The 25,269-nt window shown below is 40.1% G+C and overlaps 5 protein-coding genes across 8 annotated transcripts in view; 2 read left to right on the top strand and 3 right to left on the bottom strand.

Moving 5' to 3' along the window:
- Positions 1–535: 535 nt before the first annotated feature.
- On the bottom strand, positions 536–12,221 carry pnpla7b (patatin-like phospholipase domain containing 7b). 2 transcript variants are annotated; one of them, XM_079486291.1, is made up of 36 exons: positions 12,134–12,221; positions 10,621–10,667; positions 10,288–10,362; positions 10,086–10,170; positions 9,864–9,946; positions 9,698–9,786; positions 9,484–9,624; positions 9,239–9,398; positions 9,067–9,147; positions 8,843–8,971; positions 8,209–8,289; positions 7,928–8,099; positions 7,621–7,707; positions 7,465–7,544; positions 7,189–7,344; positions 6,920–6,997; positions 6,628–6,833; positions 6,406–6,537; positions 6,141–6,264; positions 5,754–5,867; positions 5,601–5,676; positions 5,373–5,522; positions 5,224–5,287; positions 4,870–5,038; positions 4,561–4,743; positions 4,103–4,221; positions 3,059–3,215; positions 2,854–2,970; positions 2,656–2,725; positions 2,416–2,532; positions 2,170–2,318; positions 1,930–2,082; positions 1,739–1,855; positions 1,491–1,575; positions 1,262–1,395; positions 536–1,178 (listed from the first exon to the last, which is right to left on the bottom strand). In XM_079486291.1, the coding sequence occupies exons 2-36, from the start codon at positions 10,663–10,665 to the stop codon at positions 1,110–1,112; spliced, it is 4,047 nt and encodes a 1,348-aa protein (XP_079342417.1). In that variant the 5' UTR covers positions 10,666–10,667; positions 12,134–12,221; the 3' UTR covers positions 536–1,109. The 2 variants fall into 2 exon arrangements, with proteins under 2 accessions (XP_079342417.1, XP_079342418.1); XM_079486292.1 differs by lacking the exon at positions 7,621–7,707.
- An 81-nt stretch (positions 12,222–12,302) lies between these two features.
- On the top strand, positions 12,303–13,658 carry mrpl41 (mitochondrial ribosomal protein L41). Its single transcript, XM_079486336.1, has 2 exons — positions 12,303–12,353; positions 12,783–13,658. The coding sequence occupies exon 2, from the start codon at positions 12,783–12,785 to the stop codon at positions 13,188–13,190; it is 408 nt and encodes a 135-aa protein (XP_079342462.1). The 5' UTR covers positions 12,303–12,353; the 3' UTR covers positions 13,191–13,658.
- On the bottom strand, positions 13,389–16,920 carry dph7 (diphthamide biosynthesis 7). Of its 2 annotated transcripts, none has more exons than XM_079486315.1 (9): positions 16,495–16,920; positions 16,260–16,393; positions 15,566–15,653; positions 15,363–15,457; positions 15,118–15,275; positions 14,903–14,975; positions 14,468–14,533; positions 14,213–14,385; positions 13,389–14,102 (listed from the first exon to the last, which is right to left on the bottom strand). In XM_079486315.1, exons 1-9 carry the CDS (start codon positions 16,633–16,635, stop codon positions 13,681–13,683), a joined length of 1,350 nt encoding a protein of 449 aa, XP_079342441.1. In that variant the 5' UTR covers positions 16,636–16,920; the 3' UTR covers positions 13,389–13,680. The 2 variants fall into 2 exon arrangements, with proteins under 2 accessions (XP_079342441.1, XP_079342442.1); XM_079486316.1 differs by having other exon boundaries at positions 15,118–15,272; positions 16,495–16,763.
- A 10-nt stretch (positions 16,921–16,930) lies between these two features.
- On the top strand, positions 16,931–18,527 carry paxx (PAXX non-homologous end joining factor). Its single transcript, XM_079486278.1, has 7 exons — positions 16,931–17,157; positions 17,239–17,299; positions 17,377–17,426; positions 17,508–17,692; positions 17,763–17,810; positions 17,902–17,992; positions 18,085–18,527. Exons 1-7 carry the CDS (start codon positions 17,042–17,044, stop codon positions 18,125–18,127), a joined length of 594 nt encoding a protein of 197 aa, XP_079342404.1. The 5' UTR covers positions 16,931–17,041; the 3' UTR covers positions 18,128–18,527.
- abca2 (ATP-binding cassette, sub-family A (ABC1), member 2) overlaps positions 18,409–25,269 on the bottom strand; it is a 52,486-nt gene continuing 45,625 nt past the window's right edge. For both annotated transcript variants that reach the window (XM_079486258.1, XM_079486257.1), the window contains 17 exons: positions 25,135–25,246; positions 24,993–25,053; positions 24,722–24,896; positions 24,275–24,390; positions 23,893–24,040; positions 23,578–23,701; positions 23,367–23,499; positions 23,166–23,286; positions 22,920–23,098; positions 22,675–22,816; positions 22,276–22,410; positions 22,086–22,189; positions 21,902–21,994; positions 21,687–21,789; positions 21,198–21,335; positions 20,837–21,046; positions 18,409–20,464 (listed from right to left, as the gene is read on the bottom strand). In XM_079486258.1, coding sequence (XP_079342384.1) covers positions 20,429–20,464; positions 20,837–21,046; positions 21,198–21,335; positions 21,687–21,789; positions 21,902–21,994; positions 22,086–22,189; positions 22,276–22,410; positions 22,675–22,816; positions 22,920–23,098; positions 23,166–23,286; positions 23,367–23,499; positions 23,578–23,701; positions 23,893–24,040; positions 24,275–24,390; positions 24,722–24,896; positions 24,993–25,053; positions 25,135–25,246 — 2,130 coding nt within the window. In that variant the 3' untranslated portion in view covers positions 18,409–20,428. The remainder of the gene's footprint in view (positions 20,465–20,836; positions 21,047–21,197; positions 21,336–21,686; positions 21,790–21,901; positions 21,995–22,085; positions 22,190–22,275; positions 22,411–22,674; positions 22,817–22,919; positions 23,099–23,165; positions 23,287–23,366; positions 23,500–23,577; positions 23,702–23,892; positions 24,041–24,274; positions 24,391–24,721; positions 24,897–24,992; positions 25,054–25,134; positions 25,247–25,269) is intronic.

Below are 25,269 nucleotides of genomic sequence, written 5' to 3'. Positions count from 1 at the left end.
TACACATCAAGAGCTTTATTCTTCGAAGGGAGTAGGGCGTAGAGATGCTCACTTCCGTTTGGAAAATGAACTATAACTGTATTTTATTCTCATATTTGAACACTGCACCAAATGCACATAGTTTTATCAAAGTAGTCCAAACGATCTAATCACTTAATTCAAAGTCTTAAAATGCCATAAAATAAGTTTGTTAGTAGAATGAAGAACTATAACTTACCTTACATAATTAGCATGTGTTTGTTTTGATTAGCGCAGCAGAGAGCGCCACCTACAGCACAGGAGGACACTTCATTTGTCTCCGCCACATGTTTTAGAGATTTGTGTGCGAGGCTATTCTGTGGCTAATATATTTCTCGGCAGACCATATACATGACTCTATCCTAAACAATGACACGCGTCAGTTTACAGATTCTCAAAACAAATGTTACTTATTATTGAAAGTATGGGATAGTGCATTCTTTCTCAAAAAAAATGTGTTTTCAATTCAGTGTCAAGTAATATTTCACCTTCAAAATGACATTTCTGTAATAATTTTAAACCTGTGTGGCAATGTTTATTTGGTTACCAACATTTCTCAAAATATCTTAAATGCTGCCCACAGCTTAGTCAACGTTACAAACATAGTTAAATAACTGCAGGTATCTAGTATTGAACAAACACAGAAGGATTCAGACAAAACAATGAACTTTTAATGGACCACATAGCATGAGATTAGAGAGAGACCAGTACCAGCTTCATTCAATCCACGATTAGCTCATAATCCTCACACAGACGCAACACCACCACACTTACATGTGCATATGGGATGTAACTACATATAAATTGCTGTGAATACAGGAATCAAAATATAACGGTTAATTTTTATAGTTTATTTGTAAACTATTTTTTAAATATTAAAACATCTAAAAAAACAACCTTTTTATACAGTGATTATTAATTTAAGCTTAAAACAGCTTTTCACACAGTCAGACTGTTGTGATTGCATTGATAGCTTGCATGAGAAATTCAATGTAAAATACTTCCATTGTTAGTGGCCTCAGAGGCAAGAAAAAAGGACGGTTAAAGCTAAACTTGAAATTAAAAACTGATTCAAATGAAGCTATTTGAGGTCAGGTGCCAAGGCGGCTGGTGTGGTTGGGTGCTCGATATCTCCTTTGTTTGACCTCCATTTCATCCTCCTGTTTAGATGAGGAGAATCATACGTATCCACATGATTGTAAGCATTGTAATACATCAAAAATCATCTCTCTAGTTTTCTCACTGTGTCAAGCGTATCTGCTGTCTCCTCCCCCTCCTCCTCTTCCTCATCTTCGGTGTGGTCACTGTTTGGGTTGGACAGGTCAAAGTCTGACAGCACCGCATCTTCATCATAGTCCGTCTGGTACTCAGACTCCTCTGTGTCGGTAACAACACAAAGGTTCAACAATGGTCATGACCAAGATTGCAAGACACACACAAACAATGTGTGAGGTTAATACAACCACTCTCACCATCCACGACAGCCTGCTTCACTGGCTCTATTCTTGACACGATTTCAGCCAGATCAGTGAAGGATGCATTGGGACAGGTCATCACCTGGGAGTCAGATATTGAGAAAATGAGGTCTGAACATGATGTTGAAATCATTTCTGTACCTCAACTAGCGACACCAAGGTCATGGGTTTGAATCCCAGAGAACCCAGGCGCACTCCTTAAATGTATTGTGTTAAGAGAGGTGGTGTCATTCTGCTCCTCTTACATTAGTGTTTTTTGTTTTGTGAAACTTCTCTTGATGTTGGTCTTTTAGCATCTTCTCCCTCACTCCGCTACGGCACCACACGTCAAACACGGTCTTTCCGTGCAGGTATCCAACGTCCTACACAAAAGACCCATCACTACAGCCAAAGTAAGATAACAGATGTTCGAATTAAAGCTTGACGGGCTACTCACAGCAATCTCATCGAATTTTCCGAAGTCCAGCGTGCCGTAGCGGTCGATGGGCGGCCGCAGGTACTCGCAGTAGTCACTGTCTTTCACTACATCCATCTGACGCACAGAGCACACGTAAGCTAACCGGGTCTGAATTTCCGCCATGTTCAGCACCTACAGGATGTGAAGTCACAAACATGTATATCTTTGCACGCATATGGCTAACCCATGGGTATTATAACCCCAGTGACCATCACTAACCTTCACTTTTTCTGCTAGTGGGTTCAGGCGTTTCCACAGCAGCCACCATCCAGACAAAGAGTCTCCATAGTTGGTCAGATCGGTCTCATCTTGACTGCCGACATCAACGGCAATCACCAACTTGGCACCCATTGAGCGCGCTGTGTCAGCTTTACACACAAAAGAGAATGATTAATATGACAAAGTATAACTTTAAACATTTTTTTTTTAATTGGGCAATGAGTACAAGTTCTGTATACACTTAACCAGGTAGGTTATTAATGTAGCCTCCATCCATGAGTAAGTGTCCATCTTTAGGGTCACACAGAGGGGGCAGGTACCCAGAAAGTGACATGCTGGCACGCACGTAACGCCACAGAGAGCCTGACAGAAAGTGCACATGTTAATATCCATCACAAGAGACATTGAGGAGACAAAACTTAACCCTCAACCTCTCAATATGACCCCAATCAAGTGGACCATATGAGGGTTAAATAAAGAGCTAACCGTCAGTATGCACCCGCATGGAGGACGCAGTGATGTCTGTTGTTATGTTGAAGTATGAGATCCAAAGGTCCTACCGTAAAAATACAGAGAGACATGCATGAGGTTTAGAGCAAACATCCTTTATGACTTACAATGGAAGTCAATGGTCCCCATTTAAGCTCTTGAGCTGTCCCTTTAAGAAGTACCAAGCCATCAAACCTCAATCTGTTTATCTTTGAAGACGCCACTGATGCTGGAGTTAAAAGATGCTCCAGTAAACATGGATGTCACTGGGTAGGTCAAGTCGGTAATCTTCTTGAAAATAGACCCGAAATCCTGTTGGGCACAGAGAAAGACATGTCAATCTGGAATCAATACAGATGATAGTAGTGCTACTGGATGAATGTTACTTTTACAGTCTCACCATGGCCCACTGGCGTGCCCTTACTATCATACGGCTGACGCTTCGCTCTTCAGCATACAGCGCCGCCATGAGAGAACCGATGGATGTGCCACCAATAAGATCCACAGGGATGCCCGCTTCACTCAGTGCCCTAATGATGCCAACCTGAGAACAGCCTCTGCAAGACGAAACAGATACTTAGACTGAATGAAGAAATGCTACAGGGTGTTTTACTACTCACATGAGCACTGTAGGTCAAAATGGTTACAAGTAAACCTCTGATGTTTATATTATGTATATGTATATAATGCATGTGTAAGTCTTGGCATGCAGATATGCTCACAGAAAAGTAATTATATAGAACAAAAACATAACACAGATTTACACAATTTGTGAAATTATGGTAATGTTATGTGAGTGTAGATTGCTTTAAAATGAACTTTATGTCCCATTGTGTATTATATTTGTCCCACCTTTACTGGGTTCCTGATTATGATTGACAGCAGGCAGGGACAGAGAGCACATAAAGAGTCTCTATTACCAGACAGGCTGAGGATGAACCCCAAAACACCACTACTAGTGATTTAGAAATGTAATATTAGGGTTAGTATATAGACAGTTATTAAAACTGTGCAACCAGTTAAATGTTTGGATTTACTTAATCCCATTTTAGGAAAATAGTCATCAGAACTGTAAAATAACACAAATGGAAGTATGCAGTGACAACATTACTGATAATGAAATTATTTATAAAAAGAAAATAGGCATTATTAGAGGTTTAGTGTTGGAATGAGCATGTTTATATTCGTCTAGAAAATAAGGTTTGTGGATTATGAGAAAGATAAATTCAGAGTATCCAAACATTTGACTGGTATTGCACATGGATGCATACTTCTGATGGATATAAAAGGAAAAGACTCAAACTACAGAATTATGAAGAAACCCAGTTAACATTCCACTACCATCATCATGCTATCACTAGCTTTATTTATGTGGGGTATAAATTAGATGTGGTTGGCAGCAGGTCATGTGAATTATTGGAGATGAATGAGAGGACAGCTGTACCTGGCCCCTCCTCCTCCCAGTACCAGAGCGATCGCGTTGCCTGTCAGGATCCGAGCCAGACGTGAGAAGTCGGAATGCCGGTCGGCCGGCTTCTCAAAGACCCGCTGATACATCTCTCTCTACAGGAGCAGAACGCGTATGAGAACGAATGAGAAGGCATTTTTAGATCTACTGACACTTTATGGTGATATGGTTCAAGGCTACACTATTGTACTCCAAGGCAAGGACACTTAACCTTAAGTTGGCCCAGGAGGGCCGTTTTTCTTTCTACTGCAAGTAGCTTTGTAAATAAGTCTGATAAATGACAACTTGTAGTGCACAAATGTAAGTTAAATGCACTGTCACCGTTTCAAAAACATACTCCAAAAGTTTCAGTGATGCAATCGAGTGATGCAGTTTCAGTGATGCAGTTTGCATCGACCTTTGTAATAGAAGCAATAGTATGTTAGCATTGATACCAGCTTGGGTAAACTCCTCTTAGAGAAAACTCTGTGTGGGCATGACAGATGCAGATGTCTGGAGATCCAGCTGCGCATGTTAAGCCATTCGGCCGTTCCTCTGGGTGGAGGTCCGTCCTCACGGTGGAGCAGGATCAGTTGCTTCTGAGCTCTTACTGCACTGCTCTCCAACATACGCTCTAACTGACAGCACAAACAAAAGAACCTCACAATCTGACCTTGAAACAAGTACAGTAAGCAGCGAAGACTCCTCAGCAGTCCAGAACAATTGAATAAAGTCTAATTCAGTATGAGTTGAACTCAAGTTACCTCTCCCACCGTGGGCTCCTGTTCTCCTAGACCCACAATGATGATACAATCCGCCTGTCTGATGCAGCGTTGAGTCCAAGGTGTCAGAGAAGCGTCCGACTGATACAAGACAATCCTGTGCATGTCCTCTTGATGACCCAGCCAACTGGACAGACGATACTCGTGAACACTAGAAAAAAGATTTCCAAATAAAGATGTTTAATTTTTGGTCAAAAAGGGACATTGGATCTCAATTCTTATACAATTCAAATCTATATGCAATGAATTCCTCTGTTTTAGTGATCAAGCACTTCTATGATTTTTTACACACGTTAAATGTGAACCAAAGAAATATGAATGTGCCTTTACTCTCACCTGTCCAATGCTGCAGCACCTAGGCGCTGTATGATGATGTCACTGGTGAGAAGCAAAGTGGGGCCTAAAATAATAGTCTAATTAGTAAAGATTGAAAAAATTGTTTTCCTTTTGTTGGATCGAGACAAGGAGAACAACAGTATGCTGACCAATGGCAATAAGAGCATGCTTCAGCTCCAAAGTGAAGGCCATCAAAGGCACCTCTTCGGACACGGGCAGAATGGCGACAGTAGACAGGTTGGCGGCCGGGTTACCTGCATCCCACTTGCTGGTTGGGGTTTGAAAACCAAGACTGCGAACTGAGGAGATCATCGAAGGAATCATCATTGTGTTTAGGTACTATAAAGAACCCGAGGACACAAACGTTTCATACACACCTGAGAGTGGACCGTTGCCGTGTTGCATGTTTCCCAAGATTTTCTGTCCGAGAAGATGGATGAGGCGAGTTACAACCTATAAAAGAGCAGTATTCAAAATTAAATATTTTTGCATGTCTGTATGGAAAGGGATGTGTGTTGACGTAATCTAACCTGCGGATATTTCCTCTTGATGGAGTTGAGAGCTCCCTCTGGCAGTTTGGCCAGTTCAGAGTCTCGGACTGCATGGACTGTAGTAGCCCTGTTCATATGAGTCAAAGCTTCCACCTAAACAAATATTTTGAGTATGTGTAGTATAAAAAAGTATTACAACATTTTAGAACTATAACACATAAGAATGTGTAGACACAACAAAGAATGTATGTTATATACATTCTTTCTTTCCTGTGTTGATGCATTTACTGTTATTTGGGACCTGTTGTTCTTATTAGGCAAAATTTCACATTCGTGACAAAAATACTGTCCATTTTTAAGGCATATACAGTATCTGTTAAAAGGCAACACACACATACATTTACAGAAACTCTCATCACCACTCACCACACCAATAAGGTCTCCCCGGCCGTACTCTCCGGCAAGCTCTTTTTTCCCATCATCCTTCTTAATGACTGAACGCAAGCGGCCACTCAGAACAATGAAAGTGCTGTCTGATTTATCATCTTGTCTGAGAGATTCAGAAGGGAGCAACTGAAGTATTACACGTAATACAAGATGGTTACACTTTCCAGGTTTTATAAAATCAAACATAAAGAAACATAAAACCCGAGCATCAAACTCCACTAAAATAGACAGAGAGTGTGCTCACCTGTAGACAGCACGCCCGGCCTCCACTGCCATCCAGTCCAGTGCAAAGTCGATCTGCCGGACAAATGAGGAGACCCTCCGTACCACTGTGTGAGCTACATTCAACACCATCCGAGGTTCGACGCGCATAATCCTGGTTATAGTTACATATACACCGAGCTTATGATATCATATTCATGCAAGAATATTTCAGCATGCTCTAAATGTGGTGTACAACTTATACTCATAAAAGTGTGCTTTAGAGATGGACAGGAAGCAGCAGTCACGATGTGCGCGCACAGAGAAGATAAGAGGCTCTCCTGTGAGAACGGCCAGGTGACCCACCATCTCGCCAGGGTGTGCTACAAACAGACATGTTTCATCCTCTCTGTCAATCAATCTCTGATACACGTGCAGAGTTCCCGAGATCACAAACTGCACACTCGCGTCCTGTCAAAGACAAGGAGTTATATTGCAATGTACGAACGTATATGGTCACTGAGGAATGGAAGAGGAGGTCGAAGTGCTCTTTCTACCTGGTCTCCTTCACTTGCAACTACAGATCCCGCCTTAACTTGCCTCAGAGTCACTCTGTCTTCTAGAAGACTGGGGTCCTGCAGCACAAATAAAGACATATATAGGATTTTTTTAAATGATGTCATTGTTGGTCCCCTCCAAACACTACAGAAGTGTTTAAATGTCTCTTTCTCAGTCTTAAATGTTATGCTTTGAAAGTATGTGATATTTCTCCACAAAAATAAAAACAAAAAAATGTGTCTTCCGTGTGAATAAAATGTGATCTGACCTGAAGCTGAATGATCTTCAGCAGGTCTTTCTTGGCAGCTTGAAATATGGCATTAACTTTACAGTGTTGAGTGTGGCTGGAGTGCCCTCCGCTGTCTGAGTAGTGAAACACCGCTGAAGGAACGCGCTGCATTGTCACAGACTTCTTCCGTGTAGACTTTATTTGACAAGACAAAAGACAAAGTCGTATACATGATGTGTATCTAAACAAATGTGAGGTCATAGGCGAGTTAAATGATACATGTCTCTTAAATGATACAGGAGCAGGCAGAGGCACCTTATGAATAGCTGGACTTGAAGGAACATCTTCTTTGATATTTTCTCTCTCAAAGGCTACATTGTGACTAGGAGAGACGGCTGTCGAGATAAACACATGTTCATTATAAGTACATTTGTAATGTATTAAACATAAGGTAAGTTCAAGATTCAGTACCATGCACACCATCTGAACGGCTTGACAGAGAGCGAGAGTTTCTGAATAAAGTAGAAGGACTCTCTGTTGGATTGTGTTTTGCACCTTCTGAAAACAGAAGCGAACCACCATATCGTTTCTAGTTCTGTGTGAACGTCTTGTCATTTGTTTCAAATAACAATACTAAAATAATAATAATAATACTTCGACATGATTCAACAAAATGTATAATTGTATATTGAAACACTTAATATTATTAAGCAATGTCATAAAAATTATTGATGTCTTAAACCAAATATTTGTTTTTTAACTCCGTAAACAACCTCACCCTCTTCTGTGACTCTGTACATGTGACTTGTGTCACTGAAATGGTCTGAGGACCTCTGAGGGGCTTTGTCACCCAATTCTTCAATAGTCTGAGAATGTCTGCGCAGTCCTTTCCCAGGACTAGCTTCTCCTAAAACACCAGCAACTGACACCAGAGGAACCTTTTGACTTTCCTAGGTGATGCAATGTACTTTGTAATTAACACTATTAAACGAAAAACATAAAATCGTCACAACTGTGTAAACAGAATTTTTAGAAGAGTACAGCCTGTGTAAAACCAACCGGGTTGAAAAGTTCAGTGGTCAAGCCCAGGTAGTTGTGTAAGGCTAGAAAGGTCACTCTCTGAAGACGCATCATGATGATCTGGAAAAAATAGAATGAGCCAAGTTGTACTTGTAAAATACTGTAGTGTGAATTGGTAGCAATGTTTGACACAAGGTTTGTTTACTTGGGGCCTTTAAATGGATGGTTTGCTCAAAAATCTAAATTATGTTGCCATTTACTCCGCCTCAAGTTGTATACATTTTATTGTTCCACTAGACACAAAATAAACACTAGATACTAAATAATATATTTGGAAGAATGTTTAGTTCTGGGACACCACTGACTACTACAGTATATTAAGAAACAAAACTATTATGGTAGTCAATGGTGCCTCAGAACTGTTTGGTTACTGACATTCTTCCAAATATCTTCCTTTGTGTTCAGCAAAACAAAGAAATGCATACAGGTTTGTATCAATCGGAGTAAATTATGACAGTATTTTTATTTTCCGGGTGAACTATCCCTTTGAGAAAGTTAAGACATTAAGAAAGTTTTAATAAACTGCTGCTTTAAGATGATGTGTGTTGTGAAAAGTGCTTTCTTTGATACCCTTAAACATAAGGTTTTTTTTTTTTAGAAGAAAGCTTTATACCTGGACAACCCGGACTAAGGTCTCAGGGTACTTTTCAAAGACAGACTGAAAAGTTGTTGCTGAAAGCCGGAGAACAGTGGTGGGGGCTGCTGCCCTGGCCGAAACTGTTTTATAGGGCGCTGGGTAACCCTGTAATGTGAGAGGTTTGAATGTGAAATCATTTACGACTGCAGGCACAGTTTAGAGTTATCAGAATAAAAAGAATTAGGCCAGATGGACATTACTGTGATAACATCGAGGATGCTGAGGAGACTGTGAACACTGTCTCCAGGCAAAACGTGCTTTACCACCACCTCTGTCCCATCCTGAACCAAAGCAAATGCCATCAATCACATATTTGAAAACACAACACAACACATTACAATAGAGAATAGTGATCCACTGTCTGGCTCTTACATTCTCTTGGATACACAGTTCAAGATGGCCATCCTGCACCACAAAGATGCTGTCATCGAGATCTCCTGGGCGGAATAATCTCTCCCCCTGTTGCAGCTGCACAAACACCATATGTCGACACAGCTCCAGGAACAGAGGCTTCTCAAAATGACCCAGAACTCTGAGGAAGCACAATGTCCAACAACATCAGACCTGGAATTTTCCATAATAACAATTTATCATGAAAGTGAGTCAAAAGTACCAACCTCACGTTTTTCAGCATGTACAGGACCTCAGAGGGCAGGTTAGAGTTCTGCATGTCAAATTCAGTAAGATCGGCTTCCAGAAGTGATGGAGGAGGCTCTTTTGGCTGCAGAGTCGGTGGTTCCCTCCGAATACGCAGGATTCTGATTAAGAGACAGACGGGGTGTTAAGATTGAGCTTTTGCGGAAACAGCTACATCTGTGACTTTTTACATACTTGCGAGCTATCGAGAGGACTTTCGTTCTTTTTCTTGTTCGCTTTTGAGATACAGGCCCTGAGACCACGGGCGAGGACAAGGTCTGCACCTGAATGATTACAAATAATCCCTTAAATATCATATTAAAATAGAAAGATGGTTAGACGCATACTGATTCTTTAATACCTTCCTCATAATCTTCCTGCCATAGAACAGAACTTTGTCTCTTTTTCTGAATCGATATTTTGGACCCTCGGCTTGTTCTTCTCCTTGATAATCGAAAGATTAAATGTATAGAATATAAAGAGTTATATCAACTCTTTATTTCACTTTAACCAAACACCATTTATTATCTTATCACACATAATACAATCTTCATGGTGTTGTGGTGAATGCAAGTATACTCACCTGCCTTGTATCTTCTGTACATAAAAAAGACAACAATACTGATAAGTAAAAACGCAAAGCCAGCTCCAATCAGCACACCAGTCCACTGCATGAGTAACAATAAAACAAATAGATGAGTAAATATTGTCCTATAGATGAGCAATATTGACATGAATTCAGTTAACATTGGTGAAAAGGAAATATAGACAGAAATGTTATACACCATGGTGCTCTGTAACTGATCTTCTAAAAAGTGCTGCACGCGGGCCTTGATCTCACTACCAGATGGTAGAACTGCCTAGAACACACAAAGAACACCAAAATGGTTATTAACTATACCATAGGGCTGAGAAAAGCCTGTCCAACTTTAAACCACGGCAAATCAGAACCCAAATAATTTCACGGTGGGGAATGGACCAACTTCCAAAATACAGCATACGGTCTATTCAGCAGGGTAAGAAGTATTAGTCATATAGTATAAGCAAACAAGACCTGCTCAATCATTATTTTCCAGTCCAGGCTGATGAAGAACAAACAACAAAAACAAATGTCTTACTGCCGGGTATATACTGCAAGTATCCTCATGTTTCTTGTCTTCCATATCTAACAGATAAAAAGAAATGGAAATCAGTGGGCAAATTTCACTTCACACACACTTTGTATTTCATAATGACTTGAATTCACAGTTTGTGTGAAACATGCTGCTTAATAAAGACCCATAAAGCAAATTCAGCAACACTTCACAGTAATGTTGTAATTGTTGACATTAGAAAATGGATCAAAGACAAAATGGGTTTAAGCTCAAATACAATAAGTGTAATACATCTTAAAATTGTTGCTCTTCAAAGATTTCTGTTTAATTTAATTGCATTTTTGTTTTTCTGAGCAAGAAATAAATATCATACATTTTCCCCTCATTCACAAAAGACGGTCGTTAAAATGTTATTCAGTGTATCAATCTTGTCAGGCATATTTACAACAAAAATTTATTCATGACATATTATATGGGGAATTACCTTCAGCCCAAGTGCTATTCAGTTTAATTTGCCACTATGCTATGGGTTTTGCCCATTTACATTTACATTTATTCATTTGGCAGACGCTTTTATCCAAAGCGACTTACAAGTAAGCGACTTACATTTGTCAGTAAGAATTTTTCTACTCGTTTAAATGTACAATATTAAATGTAATATGCTCCCTTGTTGTTTATGTGTTTGAATACGTACACGTCAGCATGCTGTTTGAATTTGTACATAAACATTGCGTTACACTGAATGACAATTTAACATTATTTCAACCACATTTTATTCTCCAAAAAACCTTAGTTGAAACCATAAAGTAGACATTTTAATGACATTTAATGTGCCTTCCATGGACAAAGTCACTTTTGTAAATAAATAAATAAATCACAATATACAATGTAACTGTGATCTGATTCTGTTCCACATACTGTTCATGTAGATGACGTCTTAAAGGGGTAGTTCAGAAGATTCGAGTGGGTAAATAATTGACTCTTTTTTTGGGGGTGGGGGGTGTTATACCCTTTAAGGTATGATAATCCTAATGATGGTTTAAAACAATGTCTACAGTGAAACATGATAATATCTTACAAACTACAAAAGAAGTAGCAGTATGGTGGATTTCTGCACACCCTGAAATCCATCTGATATTACGAGACCCTCCATACTGCAATCTGACACCATGCCATGTTATTTACGAATCCCCTCTCCCATAGTAAAAGTCCAACACTTCGCGCAGGTTAAAGGTGAAGTTAAACTCTGTCGTTTTAAACGGGTGTCGCGCAAAGTAGATCTATCGCAATGAAAGTTTGTGTATTTGTTTACGTAAGATTGGAGTGCGTGAGTTAATGTGGCTCTGGGTTAAAGAGGTAAACACGGTACTCTCTTGTGTACACACAAGCGGCTGGAACACGCTCTCGCAATCAGACACACCGAGTTGTCAATCACAGTAAGTAACAAGATTGTTAAAAACATTATATGACCTTTTAATGGTGAGGTTCCACGTGCGAGTAATGTAAATAAATAAAAGGAAGATATAAAAACACCTACTGTGCGGCGTTTCCAAACTCTGTTTTTCTCACTCTCTCAATGCACTTCACAATCTCACAGGGATTCCATTCAAGATGTCAGTGCCCCCAAATTCTCTATTCAGTATTCACAGCTCCTATTGGCTGCCTCGGCGTTGATCTGACCAATCACTGTTGACTTCTTTCACACGTGGAAGACTGGAACAGAGAGCAGGGGTTTCCTGAGCAGTATACTGTTCAAGGTGAGTGTTATTTTAAATGATTTCTACATGGAATTTTAGTAGTTTTTCTACTAAAATCTTTTGTGTTTTTGATTATTGAACACTACTTCGAAAAAATGAAGTAAACCGTTTATTTGCATATTTTATTGATCATTTTAGCTGAAGCAAGGATGTTTTGGAGTAAAGCGAGACGACATCCAAATGATTTTAACGTAACATTTATAACGGAACAAAACGTTACCATTCATTTAGATTTCGTGTGTTTACAAACATGCATGATGATTAATTGCGATTTGTAAGATTTAACGTCGCAAATGTAACTGCTACGTAACTAACTGCACGCGAAGTAAGGTCCTCACCATAGCAACCCAGATATCTGTCAGAATAAAGTACATATACGTACATTCATAATGTACACTAATTTTTTTCAAATAAATGTCATTGCTGCAGATGGGGGTCCTGTCAGCACTGACACGCGGGCTCGTGAGAGGAGCTGACAGAATGGCGGAGTTCACGAGTAAGCGAGGGCCCAGAACTTTCTACAAAAGCCGAGGCGCCAGACCCACTGGAGTCCTGACCTCCAGCGGAAAATTCTTTCCCATTCGGGCCATGATACCCGAGTTTGTGGTGCCCAACTTGGAGGGCTTTAACCTTAAACCTTATGTATCGTACAAGACCCCAGAGGGGACCGAGCAGCCCCTTACCCCAGAGTCACTCTTCAGTCAGGTGGTGGCGCCACAGATCGAGAGAGACGTTGAGCAGGGGGTTTTCAGTGAGGACAATCTTCAGAAATATGGATTGGAGAAAACACAGGAGGGGAAGTTGTTAAAATTGTACCCCAAGAACTTTGCTCGCTAGATCTGTGTGTTTCTGCAATTTGCAATGGACTGCATTTGTTTTCTTATGTTCCAATTGTGATGTCATCAAAGATTAAACTCATTCATACTCAGCCCTTACTGTAGAAATGTTATTAATACTACAGTTAAGTCAGTATTGTGGTAATAAAACTGACTGTAATGCAAAACTGCTTGTAAGAATAATACGAAGTCATAAATTTACTTTATTTAGTGCACTTTTATTTAAAGATGGGTTATAATTCATACAAATTGCATTTTGTAATAAATGGTCTCTCCTCAATGCAAAACTAAATACTGAAAGATGTTCTTTACATTTTATTGCTAAAATACGTAATGACAAAATGTCACCTTGTCTGAAAGATCTCAAAACTGCATATAAAGCAATACTGTAAATTGCAGCAGGACACTACTAAAGGTCCCCTTATGAATGTGTAGTTTAAAATAAGTTTTAACCGAGTAGCTTGTCACTCATAACAGAACCAGGAAGGGTTTCAGGAAGAGGGGTCAGGATCAGACTTTCCCTGTTTCTCCTCTGTGCTCGAGTCCCACCTCCAAACATGCAGCATGTGATCGTAGAAGGAGCAGGTAGCCAACACACTGGACAGAGACTGGGAGTCTTTAGCAGAGAAAGGGAGACTATCTGGAGCTGAACTTTTCTCTGGTAAAGAGAAGTGTTCTGCAATGTACCGTCCTGAGTCATCCTCCAGTGAGGTGTCAAAGCTGGCAGTGGGAGATTCATACTGGATCCTGAGGTGACCTACAGACTCTGAGAGCCCAGCGCTGGTTTGGGGTGGCTCCTGCGGAGAAGGGGGGGCAAAGTTGCTGAGGGGGACTCGGGACCAGTCTGCTCCGTATGCTAAAGAGTTATGTAGAATATAGGAAGACAGGACAGGACATGGTGCATCTTGTCCATCTGAAAAAAAAATAAGGGGGAAAAACGCATGAAGTATGCAAATCTACCATTTTCAAAGAGTCGCTAAGTATGTGTACAGACAGGAAGAAGTTGGTAGAAAGAATTCTCACCCATAGCTTTCTGGCAGTGGAGAATATGAAAATCATTATGCATACACGCAGCTAGCAACAGGTGCTCTTCACTGGGGTGCCACTTGAGTCTCCAAACGCCCCCACCAACAGCAGTCTCACTCAAGGGCTGTTTCATGTTCCTCCCATCCCAGAGCAACACGTTCTCATCATAGCTGAGAGGGGAAAACACATGCATTTGTACATAAATTCATGCAGTATATTGTGTTTCTGACCACTTGTGCAGAAGCCACTTACCTTCCTGTGGCTACTATGTGCTCTCGATGGGGGTTACTATGTATACTGCACACTCCCATAGTGTGTCTGCATGACAGGAGGAGAGCAGTATTTACAAATAACCCTAAAACAACATATTCTGCATTTATACATGAGTCAAATGGTGACAGAATAAAGGGTAAAATAATAGTAGTTAAAGGGACAGTTCACCCAAAACTCATCATTTAAACACCCTTGAGTTGTTTGTTCCAATTCTGTATAAGTTTCATTGTTCTGATGAAAACAGAGAACGATATTTGGAAGAATGCTTGTAACCTAACAGTTCTTGGCCACAACTGACTACCATAATAGGAAAAATCTGAGAAATATATACAGACTGGGAAAAACTTGAGTAAACAAAGGAAAAAGTCATTTTTGGGTGAACTGTTCCTTTAAGGGAAGATAAGCACATCTCACCTTTTGCTTATAAAGGTAGGGGAAGAGGGACCCATTCTTAGATCCCAGCCCTTTAGTTTGCAGTCATCACCCCCTAAAAAAAGGCAAATAGGAATAATATTTTTAAATAAATGTTAGAAATAAAATATCTGTTAATAAAATACCAAATGCTGCTTTAACACATAAAATATATGTGCACCTTTAACATATGTATACAACTGTCGTATTTCTCTCACCTGAATAAATAACCTGAGTATCCCAGTAACTAAATGCTGAGATCCAAGCCTCATAGTCATGAGCTTTCCACTGACACACAGCAGTTAAGCTGGTTTCCCCCAGAGACAACACTGTTAGATAACCAGCGGAGTCACTGGACACGACACGTACATCACTGCTACAAATATAGAACAGTAGCATTATAAGAAATGATACGCTTTATACAGAGCAATGGCAAAGCATATCAGTTATGACAACACCTCACCTGTCGCCTCTCCCTGTAGACCAGTCTAATGATAAAGCCAGCCTGTCAGGACCCAACGTTGTGCTCGATTCACATTCCAGATCACAAGTGACCTGCTACTGGAGGCACAGTGCAGACAGACAAAGCAGAAAATACTAAATATACCACAAACACAGCAATGAAAACATTCAAATACTGTGATACACTAAAATTCAATGAATCACCTGAGGCTCTGTGAGTTTGTACAGCTGGATTTCTCCTCCAGCAGTGGCCATACCCAAGAGTGGTCTTTCTGATATAGGTACATGACACCTGAAGAAGAAAAAACATTGCACATAACATTTACATTTAGCAGACGCTTTTTTTCCAAAGCGACTTACAAATGAGGTAAACAATGGAAGCAATCGGCACAACATAAGGACAAGAAAAACCATAAGCGCAGCAAAAAACGGTCTCATAGTTTACAAAGCTGAGTTTTTTTCTAAGGATAGAAAGAGTAGAAAAGAGCTAGAAGTCAAAACTGATCGGTCAGGTGCTGACGGAAGAGATGTGTTTCAGCCGATTCTTAAAGATGGCTACAGAATCTGCTGATCTTGTAGCAGCGGGCAGATCATGCCACGAATGTGGTACGGATCCAGAGAAGGTGCGGACATAACATAACAACAATAACTAAAATGTTTTATAGTATTTGTGTAGTTTTGTTTTTAGCATGATAACCAGTTACTACAAATGTCATGGTTAATGGTTTGCTATGGTTTCTGCAGTAAGGCAATGATACATTTGTGGTCACTGGGGTTTCACTACAAACATCACAGGTTACTGTAGTAAAACAATTGTTCACTTTTTATAACTAAGTGAAGCAAACTTTATCGAGTAAAAATTATATAATAAATACCAGTTATATGATGATTCACTTACCACTTCAGATCCAGTATAGCAGGGGTGTCTATTCGTCGAGTCTCTGTGAGGGGAGGGCTGAATGATCTTTGCGTGTTATAATGGAAGAGATAGAGTCGACCTATTCTACTCTGTGCAGTAGACTGTTCTGCTGTCTATGAGCATAAAAAAACACTTAGCACTTGGCTACATAAACTGCATTTTATATTAATGGTCAACACCACCTAATACAAATAAACCATCATCTTTGTAATACCTTCTCATCGCTTTCTTGAAGTTGGTAGGTCCCACACGCCAAAACATGAGACCATTCTGGTATGGGACACCACTCCACGGTATCAGCGCTTAACTCCGTGTCAAACACCTGAAGGGTTCGGGTTCGAGAGTGCCACCCCATTTTGCACGGCTCAGAAGCCACTCATACAGATGGGATAATCGGACTAACTAACCACGAGGGTTCTTCTACTGTGCACGTGTAATCCGTTTGTGACACTTTCGTGCAGCACATTCGAATCGTTCATTGATATGTTTCAACTAAAAAAATACAATATGAAGTCGACAATGTACAACTTATAAAACGTAAATAAAATCACCACAGTCTGTGGTCCAAAGACATGTTCGTCTAACTTCTCTTTTTTTTGCGAGGTAAACAGGAAGCGAATGACAAAACAACATCCGGGTTGTCGAAGAGCGATTGGCTGCGCGTTTAAATCACGCATTTGTGTTTTGGTGCCGGTTCTGATTCATAAGGAGTGCTTCTTTGTCTTCTTTATATTTTTATGCGATAAATTTGGTGAATTACTATGGAAAATGACACTTTTGAGTCGAGATCTGTCCTTTGCACATTGCTGGATAAAAACGATCAGTCCAAGTATGTGTTTTTCACGCAAAAGAAACCAGAAGGGGGCATAAACATAGGGTGAGTTGACAAAATAATGATTACGCAGATATGCTTTGAGTATTATTTATGCGTTATTTTGCGATGTCCCGTTTCCACCAGATTTACCAACGGTGAAGGTGTGTGGAGAACGCATATTTCCGAAGAGAGCCTGTCTCAGCTTGTATGAGTTTGTTCATTTTGTCCTTTAAAATGAAAAGGCGTGTCTTACAGCAATAATAACGCTGCATTTCTTTACAGATGAAGACATTTTCGCAAAAGTCCAAAGAGGATTATACTCTTAAACTCAAGTAAGGCTCTATAAAAGGCAGGCTGGTGAATAAATAACTATGTGTCCTCTCCTAAGATCAGTCCCTTGTGTATGTGAGCAGAAGTGCATGCAAGACTGGCCGAGCATTCGTGAAACTGCAGGAAGACAACGCAGTGCTGCATTTAGGACCCGAGCCCACAGACCCGAGTCTGACTCTATCAAAACTCACAGACTCGGAGGGAAGAACAGAAGTTAGAGACCTGCTGTTTACAATGGCCGACAGCCTGACACAGCAAGACCACAGAGGTAAACAAAGCAATTGACCTCTTATTAAAAGCCCTTGCTCATTACATTTATGTTGTTTCAAATTGTTTAGGCATTTCTTCATTTAGTCCAAACAAGAGCCATCAGAAAAGAAGCACTGGTATGTACTTAAGTCATACTGTTTTGTTGTCAAATTGAATTATTTTTGTACACGTGAATTTGGTATTAAATATCACATTTTTTGGTTTTAGAATTTGAACTTAGAAATCAGCTAAAGGGTCCAAGTATAGCAGTCAGAAAACGTCTTCCTGGGGATTCTCTTATAAACCCAGGAACAAGGAGGTTAATATTTGAGTTGACTATCCTATTGTCAAATATCTTCTACATTAGAAGATGTGTCTGCTCACTGCCATTTGTTTCTGTTTATTTCACAGGAAGAAACCTGCGACCGGCGTGGCCTTTGATGAAGACGATTAATCATCTTAAAAAAAACTTTTATTTGGAATTATTTAGAAATCAATCATGAATCATGGAGTCTCTTTTTAACTAACACAACACTATCTCCTAGTGGTAGTTTTTATTTATATAGATAGCAAATCACACCTTGAACTCTGTCATCAAGCATCTATTTAAGGTTTAACTGGAAGAACAATTTTTTTTAAATATATATGTATAATGATACTTTTAATAAAAATGTTTTAAAATAAATGTTCCCCGAAAAAGCTGTGTCAAGCGTGTGGAAAAAAAGAGTCACTAAGTCAATTGAACGATTTATTGAATGAATTATCTTTTCTCCCTGGTAATATTAAAAACATCAGTTCACCCCAGTTAGCACAAGAGAATGGAGACAATAAAATAAATTGCGCTTTATAAGCTTTAAAGGCCCTGTCAATCTTGTTACAAGGTTACAAGTCCATCAAAACAAAAGGTATTACTTAATGAAAAACATTCATAAATATAGAATCATATTCACATGTACTGAATTTACATTCCAAAGCACTATAAAGATAAAACAAAATACCCCACCCGGTTATCCAAACAAGATCAAGTCAATGCTATTTTTATCGATACAGAATCACACGATTGCTGGTGTCTTAAATAACTGCACATGTCAATTTCCAGTAAAGCAGCTTGTTGTCATCTTTAGTTAGGCTGTTAAAGTTTTCTGTTTAATAATCAAAGATTTGATTATTAAGTTAATCGTTTGTTAGGTCTGTTTCCACACAGCCAGTCATTATGTTACATGTTCAAAAACTCGTTTCCCTTTGGTCATCATATGTCAAAACCGGACCAAGGGCATTTTTATGTCAATCCTCTTTGAGGAGTTAAAAATAGAAAGCATAAGCAGCAATGTCAGAAAAAGAAGACACCATTTAAGTACTAAGTGCTGACCACTGTGCAAGATTCAGAGACTAAACACAGTTCGACTGTCACCAGGCAAAAGGACTTAACATTTCTATACATCAAGGACATAAATCCTGGATTCAGCAGAAGAATCATTCCAATTAAGCGATATAATCCACTGGTTTAGGGCAAAATAAATGACATAAACGTAAACCATCTGCCGTACAATTTTAATTTAACATATTGGGCTAAATATAATAAAAAAGAGCAATGACCTGATTTCTGTCTATCTGTAATAACAGTGACTCAAAGTTCAACTTTGGCTTCACAGTGATAGCGTGACACTTATAATGGACACTTCTACTGACATCTGGTGTATGCGGAGCGTATATTTCGGCTGACATCTGGTGATGTTCCGTTTTTAAGCATTAATTAGCAATAACACAAATGAAACTTTTACCAAGACAGACACTGGCATTAATTACAGTGTATAAACAAAATTCATCCATTAAAACAAATGAGAAACCCCTGGTTCAGGATACACATATCAGCACAACACCTTTATGCCGCGTACATTCAACGACAGGTCATAAACATCCAGCGTCTCTATTTTAGGGCTGGTTCGGTCCAGTTAAGACGTAAGTTACAAGTCATTCGCTAAGAATGTCCAATTTGTAAGAACTTCCAGGAAGGTGCACGGATACATTTGCATTCTTCAACAATTCAAAAGAACAAGAGATCTTTTCGAAACATTTAAGCATAGTAAAATTCCTTCAACCCACAACACGACAGGCTTGTCTTTAATGCATGCTCTCAATGCAAGTACAAATAAACAAGTTAGGTCCAAGAAATATATATGAATACAGTAGTAACAATGGTTTCAACTCAACGTTAGGATAAACGGTCTTAAAAACAACAAACTGCAAAGGTTGAACCCATAGTGGTTATATTCCAGGGATGGTTATGAAGACATCGACTCTACGGTTAAAATTTCAACATGTGATCGGTCGGATTAAAGATCGTACAACCATTTTCAAATTTAAAGCGATACCAAAATAAACGCGCAACATATACATTCTCTTTCATTCCCATCCAGCAGGCTTGAATCTAAAGGACACGATTCCATAAACCATCATCTTCAAAATGCAGCTCGTGGATGAAGCGGTCTATAACGTTTAGTACGCCGGAGTCCAGCTCTCGCTGGCCTGATCCTGTTCAGGCACTGACTGTATCTTTGTTTAGAGTTCCCAGAGGAGCTGGTCTCTCGCTCTGCTGTTGAAGTGCAAATGGAAATAAGAACAACCCACTCGCAGGGCCAGAGAGACGGATCCTCTCCAAAGAGAAAAAGCGCACAAATGTCTTTGACCAGACAGACACATGTCTGAACTTGAGGCTTGTTTTGATTTTTACATCTCTATCTGTGAGATTAACACCTTAGCATAAAGTGTCTGTATTAAAGGATAACTGCACCTGTGAAAAGACAATAATACAATACTTATTACAAAGACATTCTATTGTAATTTCCTTTCGTCTTTACAAATTGAAACATAAAAAACTCTCGCTTTTTGCAAATTCTTACACTTTTGTGTTAAAAAATATTTTTAAGCATTACCTTTCCTTTTTTGTTTCAATATGTCTGTAAGGGTTAATGCATTAACTTGTCAGATAAATTCAATAGTGAAATAGTGAGAATAACTTTAAAGTTTTCCTGTTTACAGCACCCTCAACAGACCACCAATATAGTTGTTCTGATTGTTCTAAATGGTACATATCTTATTAAACCACCACAGCTTTTATACTGTTGATGTATAATAAGATTTATTTTGCATATATGTGCCTTACCCTCTCCTCCTCAAAGCTGATCAGTCCTTCATCATCATCACTCTCCAGTTCCTCTGGCTCTTCGCTGACCAGTGCACTGAGTTCTGTGTTAGCCGGACGAGGCCTGAGGATGTTGAGCAGTCGCTGCAGTGGAGACTGACCACCACTAGAGGGAGAACTTTCTTGTGTTTCTAAGTTGTCGCTTTGCTTTTTTGCGAAGTTCACAAAAACCTAAGCAAAAAACAAAAATGTTTAAAATGCTGTTTTAATTGATTGTTTAGCATTTTCGAAACACTTTTATTCGGTCTACTCGCGTTCAAGATACTTTCAATAGTCTTTCATAATTTCACAGGAATAAACGAACTGAAAGAGCAATACACACATTGTCCAAGGTTGTCTGGCTGACTGAATAATCCTCGATGCTCAGCACCTCCACCACCTGCTCCATTTTGCTGAAGACCTGAGCCAGAGAGATGTTCTCGGACTTCAGCTGGTACTGAATCTTTGTGTGGTGACGCTCCTTGGGTGACATAAGCAGAGGTTTACAGTTTTTACTGCAAGCAAAGCTCGAAATATATGCATACGTTTCTAGTTTGCTCAGCGTTTTACGAAAACATATTGAGTGAGCGGTTCATACTATTTTGCAACTTCCATGCAACTATGAAATCTCAAGTGCTACATATGAAAAAAAAAACATCATTAAAATATTTAGGCTACTTGACTTTTGTAGACACTATAGTTGACACAGAAAAGGGAAACATCAACAATGTGCTCATGCAGGGTAAATTTCAATCCCCTTCTTTCTATTTATGTTCCCTTTTCATATATTTGATAAAAAGGCTAAAGTAAATAAGTAAATACAAGCGCATACCTTTAGTATAGCCTCTGGAAAATTTCTGTTGAAAAAACGGATCACTTCTTTGACGCTAGCAGTGGTCTTCGTGCGAACCGTGATCATGTATCCATCCCCAAACCTGTCAGAGTAACAAGAATTCACTGAAGCTCAAATAGTAGGTCATTCACATACTCATGAAATGTTAAACCGCTTTGCCTGCCCAATGCATAAACAGAAATCAATTCAATAACCTGTTTTTGAGATGCTGGATGCTCCCCAAACACTTGAACCTGCCGTTTACCATGATGCCCAGTCTTGTGCACAGAGCTTCACACTCCTCCATACTGGAAACATACACATCAGTGGTTAGACATCGCTGTGAGGTACCGCCCGCAAGGTCTGGACTATTAAAACATTTTCGATTCATTTTCAAACCTGTGTGACGTCAACAACACCGAGCGTCCTGTCTTGATGATGTCAAGAATCAGGTTCCACAAGAAACGGCGAGCCTTTGGGTCCATTCCTGTGGTGGGCTCATCCTGTTAAAACCAACAAAAGCACATTAAAGATGATGTCACCTATTTACAAAAACAAACAACAGAAATATTAGAGAGACGGATCTGACCAGAAAGATAAGCAAGGGGTATCCAATCAGAGCGATTGCTGTGGAGAGTTTGCGTTTGTTTCCTCCACTGTATGTGCCAGCAGGTTTGTCTGCATACTTGGACAACTCCAGTTTCTCCAGAGCCCACTGAACCACCTTTAGGAGAGAGAGAACGAGACGTACAAATCAAATATCTTAACTCCTTATAGTAAAAACACCATATACCATTGCTGACAGCAAGAACACTTTAACAATGAACTTCAAACAGTGATTAAGGATAATTGATTGCTAAGTGCTCCTTGCTGACTTCGAGAGAGCTTTTAGGAGCTCTTACCCACAGCCACACACTCGACTATCACTTGACGACCATTACCGTGTGTCATTTGACTACGCTGAATGTGTGTGCGTCAGCTCGCTCACCCGTTCCTCATCCTTCCAGGGGATTCCGCGGAGGCGAGTGTACAGCTCCAGATGTTCTCGAGCAGTCAGATCATCAAACAGGGCGTCGAACTGAGGGCAGTAACCGATGCTCTGCTGCACTCGCAAGAGCTCCCGCAGGACGCTGCGGGAGACAGAGAGCTCGCAAATTACATTAGCATGTGACATGCAGTAGATACTTAACTTATTGATGAATTCTATAATCAAAGGTGGTCTGAACGTAGCACCTGTTTCCTTGAATAAAGGCCTCTCCACCCGTCGTGCTCTCATCTCCTGTCAGCATTTTGAAGGTGGTGGTCTTTCCTGCTCCGTTCACCCCAAGCAACCCAAAGCATTCCCCAGGTCGGACCCCAAGACACAGACGGTCCACCGCCTGGATCCGGCCCATCTTGCGAGACTTGTAGACCTGTAAGGACGCAGACACTGAGGACTCTAGGTCTTCTGGGGATATGATGTTTGAAAATATGACAGACCTTGGTGAGGTTTTTAATCTTCAGCATGTCGTTGTCAGCATCTCCTCTCAGCACTCTGCGGCTCTCACAGGCCACGTCCACGTCATCGTCCTCGACCGGCTGGGTGTTGACAGGCACTCTCCTTCAATGAGAAGAAATCAGTGACCTTGTGAATTATTTAAAGGGACAGTACACCCAAAATGTTTACGAACGCACACTCACTGGGCTTTCCTGAGGAAGTTGTACTGGCACAGAATTGTGATAAAAAAGCCAACGAATCCCTCAATGGTCATTGCAACCAGTCCCCGTGTCACAATGTCCCATTCAAATGGCGACTTCACTTTATCAAACTGGCCTGGAGGCAAAACAAAACATTAAGCTTCCAGAACAGCTGAGAGCAGTACACAACACAGCTCTGAGACAAAGAAGGCACCTATTTTGGCGTAATATTCGTTGATGTACTCATTATACGCCATCTCCATCAAACCATGACCCAGGTTATAGTTTGGGAAGATGAGAAAGCAAGACTTCAGGTAACTATTAACCAACTTCAGATCCTGTCAAGCAAAAAAACACAAGAAACCTGTAGTAATTTAATGATACTGAAATAAACAAACTACAGTACATATAAATGATGTTACATTTACGTTGAATAATAGGTTATCTAACAGTTTTTCCTAAAAAAATGAAGTAATAGCAATTTGCACGCTACTCATAAACGTGCCCGGTGATATAAAAATGTATGTACCTTGTCTCGCTCAAAGAGCTGTAGCAAGAAAGTGGCCACTGTGGCTGTGATGCCAATGAAGAGATTGATGACTATGAGAAACACATAGGCTGTGCTGGGCACCTCAAACCAGAAAGAAGCTGGATACATGATGGGGGTTATAGACCAGCTACAGAGAGAGATAATACGACAAAGAGAGTAAAAACAGAGCTAAAAAGAAGACTCCCTATAGATTTATATCGGCAGTAACAACCTGTGGTCTTTCTTCTCATTTTTAGCAGTTTCATCAAAATGTCATATGGTATTTCCAAGAAAAAAACAGAATTTACTGATACAGCCGTCTATTGATTCTCACTCCTCACTCCATCTGACAGACAGAGATTTGTGAGATTGCAGAGCTTACCCATAAAGGAGGAACAGAGAGAGCACTGCCGGGAAATTTGTAGGTGATGTGTATGCAGGAAGGTCGAACACAAACAGAATAAGGACACAGCATGTGGCTGGAACCAGGTAGTTAAGCTGGCAAAGAAAGGGCAGAGGAAACCAATTTAGCCCTCGGAAATGAGGTTGTTTGTGTTAGACATCAAGGCAAACATTTTGTCGGTTTCAAAATCTAATGAGCTGCCCACAGAGCCACTTAAGGCAAAGCCTGCATTAAAATTGTCCCAAAATGTAAGTACCTAAATTACATTGCCTCTAAGATACCTTGTTTTCGCAAAAGGCATCATTGTATACATCTTTAGATAAGGTATGTGGAAGGCAAGATGGCACACAAGAGAAATTTTGATCATATATCAACTTTTATTCTCCCTTTTGGCAAGTTTAAAACAGGGTAACTGTTAGACCTCACCATGTCCCATATGTAGTTTGCTAGCCAGTAGATGACAGGGTCACAACCGCTGACAAACTGCAGGTGTTTGGCCTTGGTGGATTTTTCTGCTACAAGAAAGACCACGAAGCTGGCTGGCACAAAGGACATGGCTACGATGATGAAGATGGCAATAACCACATCAGTGCCCTGGAGCCTAGAAGAGAACAAAGAAAGAGAGAATGAGAAACCAGAAACAAGAAATGAGAGCCTGAGGGATGGAACAGGAAGTACAAACCAGAGTTAAACTTACAAATAGTCCAAAGAAAGACTGGCACTGGTCCTGTTCATGGGATGATTGGTCACCGTGATGCCTGTGAACGCACAAGCGTATTTGCAATCAAACTTTTTTCAGTTTTTTGCAGCTTAGTCAGTCAGTGAAATCGGTGTCTCACCGTATGCAGCAGGGTTTCCTTTACTTTTGGGCAAATTGGCTCTGAGAATGGCATTGTTGAGGACATTCAGGTAAGTGGGCATGCTGTGATATCCTTTGTTATTGTACAGCACCTGCAGAGAAAGAGAAAACATTA

The sequence above is a fragment of the Barbatula barbatula genome (assembly GCF_947034865.1).
Source record: "Barbatula barbatula genome assembly, chromosome: 2".
NCBI classification, from domain to species: Eukaryota; Metazoa; Chordata; class Actinopteri; order Cypriniformes; family Nemacheilidae; genus Barbatula; species Barbatula barbatula.
This window is presented reverse-complemented; position numbering and strand designations above follow the sequence as displayed.

Excerpts from the sequence above, each read along its gene's own strand:
- paxx (XM_079486278.1), top strand. The coding sequence starts at position 17,042 with ATGGAAAATGACACTTTTGAGTCGAGATCTGTCCTTTGCACATTGCTG. Across the intron at positions 17,300-17,376 it reads AAGAGAGCCTGTCTCAGCTT|ATGAAGACATTTTCGCAAAA; the intron begins GTATGAGTTTGT and ends ATTTCTTTACAG. Across the intron at positions 17,811-17,901 it reads CCATCAGAAAAGAAGCACTG|AATTTGAACTTAGAAATCAG; the intron begins GTATGTACTTAA and ends TTTTGGTTTTAG.
- mrpl41 (XM_079486336.1), top strand. The coding sequence starts at position 12,783 with ATGGGGGTCCTGTCAGCACTGACACGCGGGCTCGTGAGAGGAGCTGAC.
- pnpla7b (XM_079486291.1), bottom strand. The coding sequence starts at position 10,665 with ATGGAAGACAAGAAACATGAGGATACTTGCAGTATATACCCGGCA. Across the intron at positions 3,216-4,102 it reads CTGGGAGGAGGAGGGGCCAG|AGGCTGTTCTCAGGTTGGCA; the intron begins GTACAGCTGTCC and ends TTCGTCTTGCAG. Across the intron at positions 1,396-1,490 it reads GAAGCAGGCTGTCGTGGATG|AGGAGTCTGAGTACCAGACG; the intron begins GTGAGAGTGGTT and ends TTACCGACACAG.
- dph7 (XM_079486315.1), bottom strand. The coding sequence starts at position 16,635 with ATGGGGTGGCACTCTCGAACCCGAACCCTTCAGGTGTTTGACACGGAG. Across the intron at positions 15,276-15,362 it reads TCTACAGGGAGAGGCGACAG|CAGTGATGTACGTGTCGTGT; the intron begins GTGAGGTGTTGT and ends CTATATTTGTAG. Across the intron at positions 14,976-15,117 it reads TACTCAGGTTATTTATTCAG|GGGGTGATGACTGCAAACTA; the intron begins GTGAGAGAAATA and ends GCCTTTTTTTAG.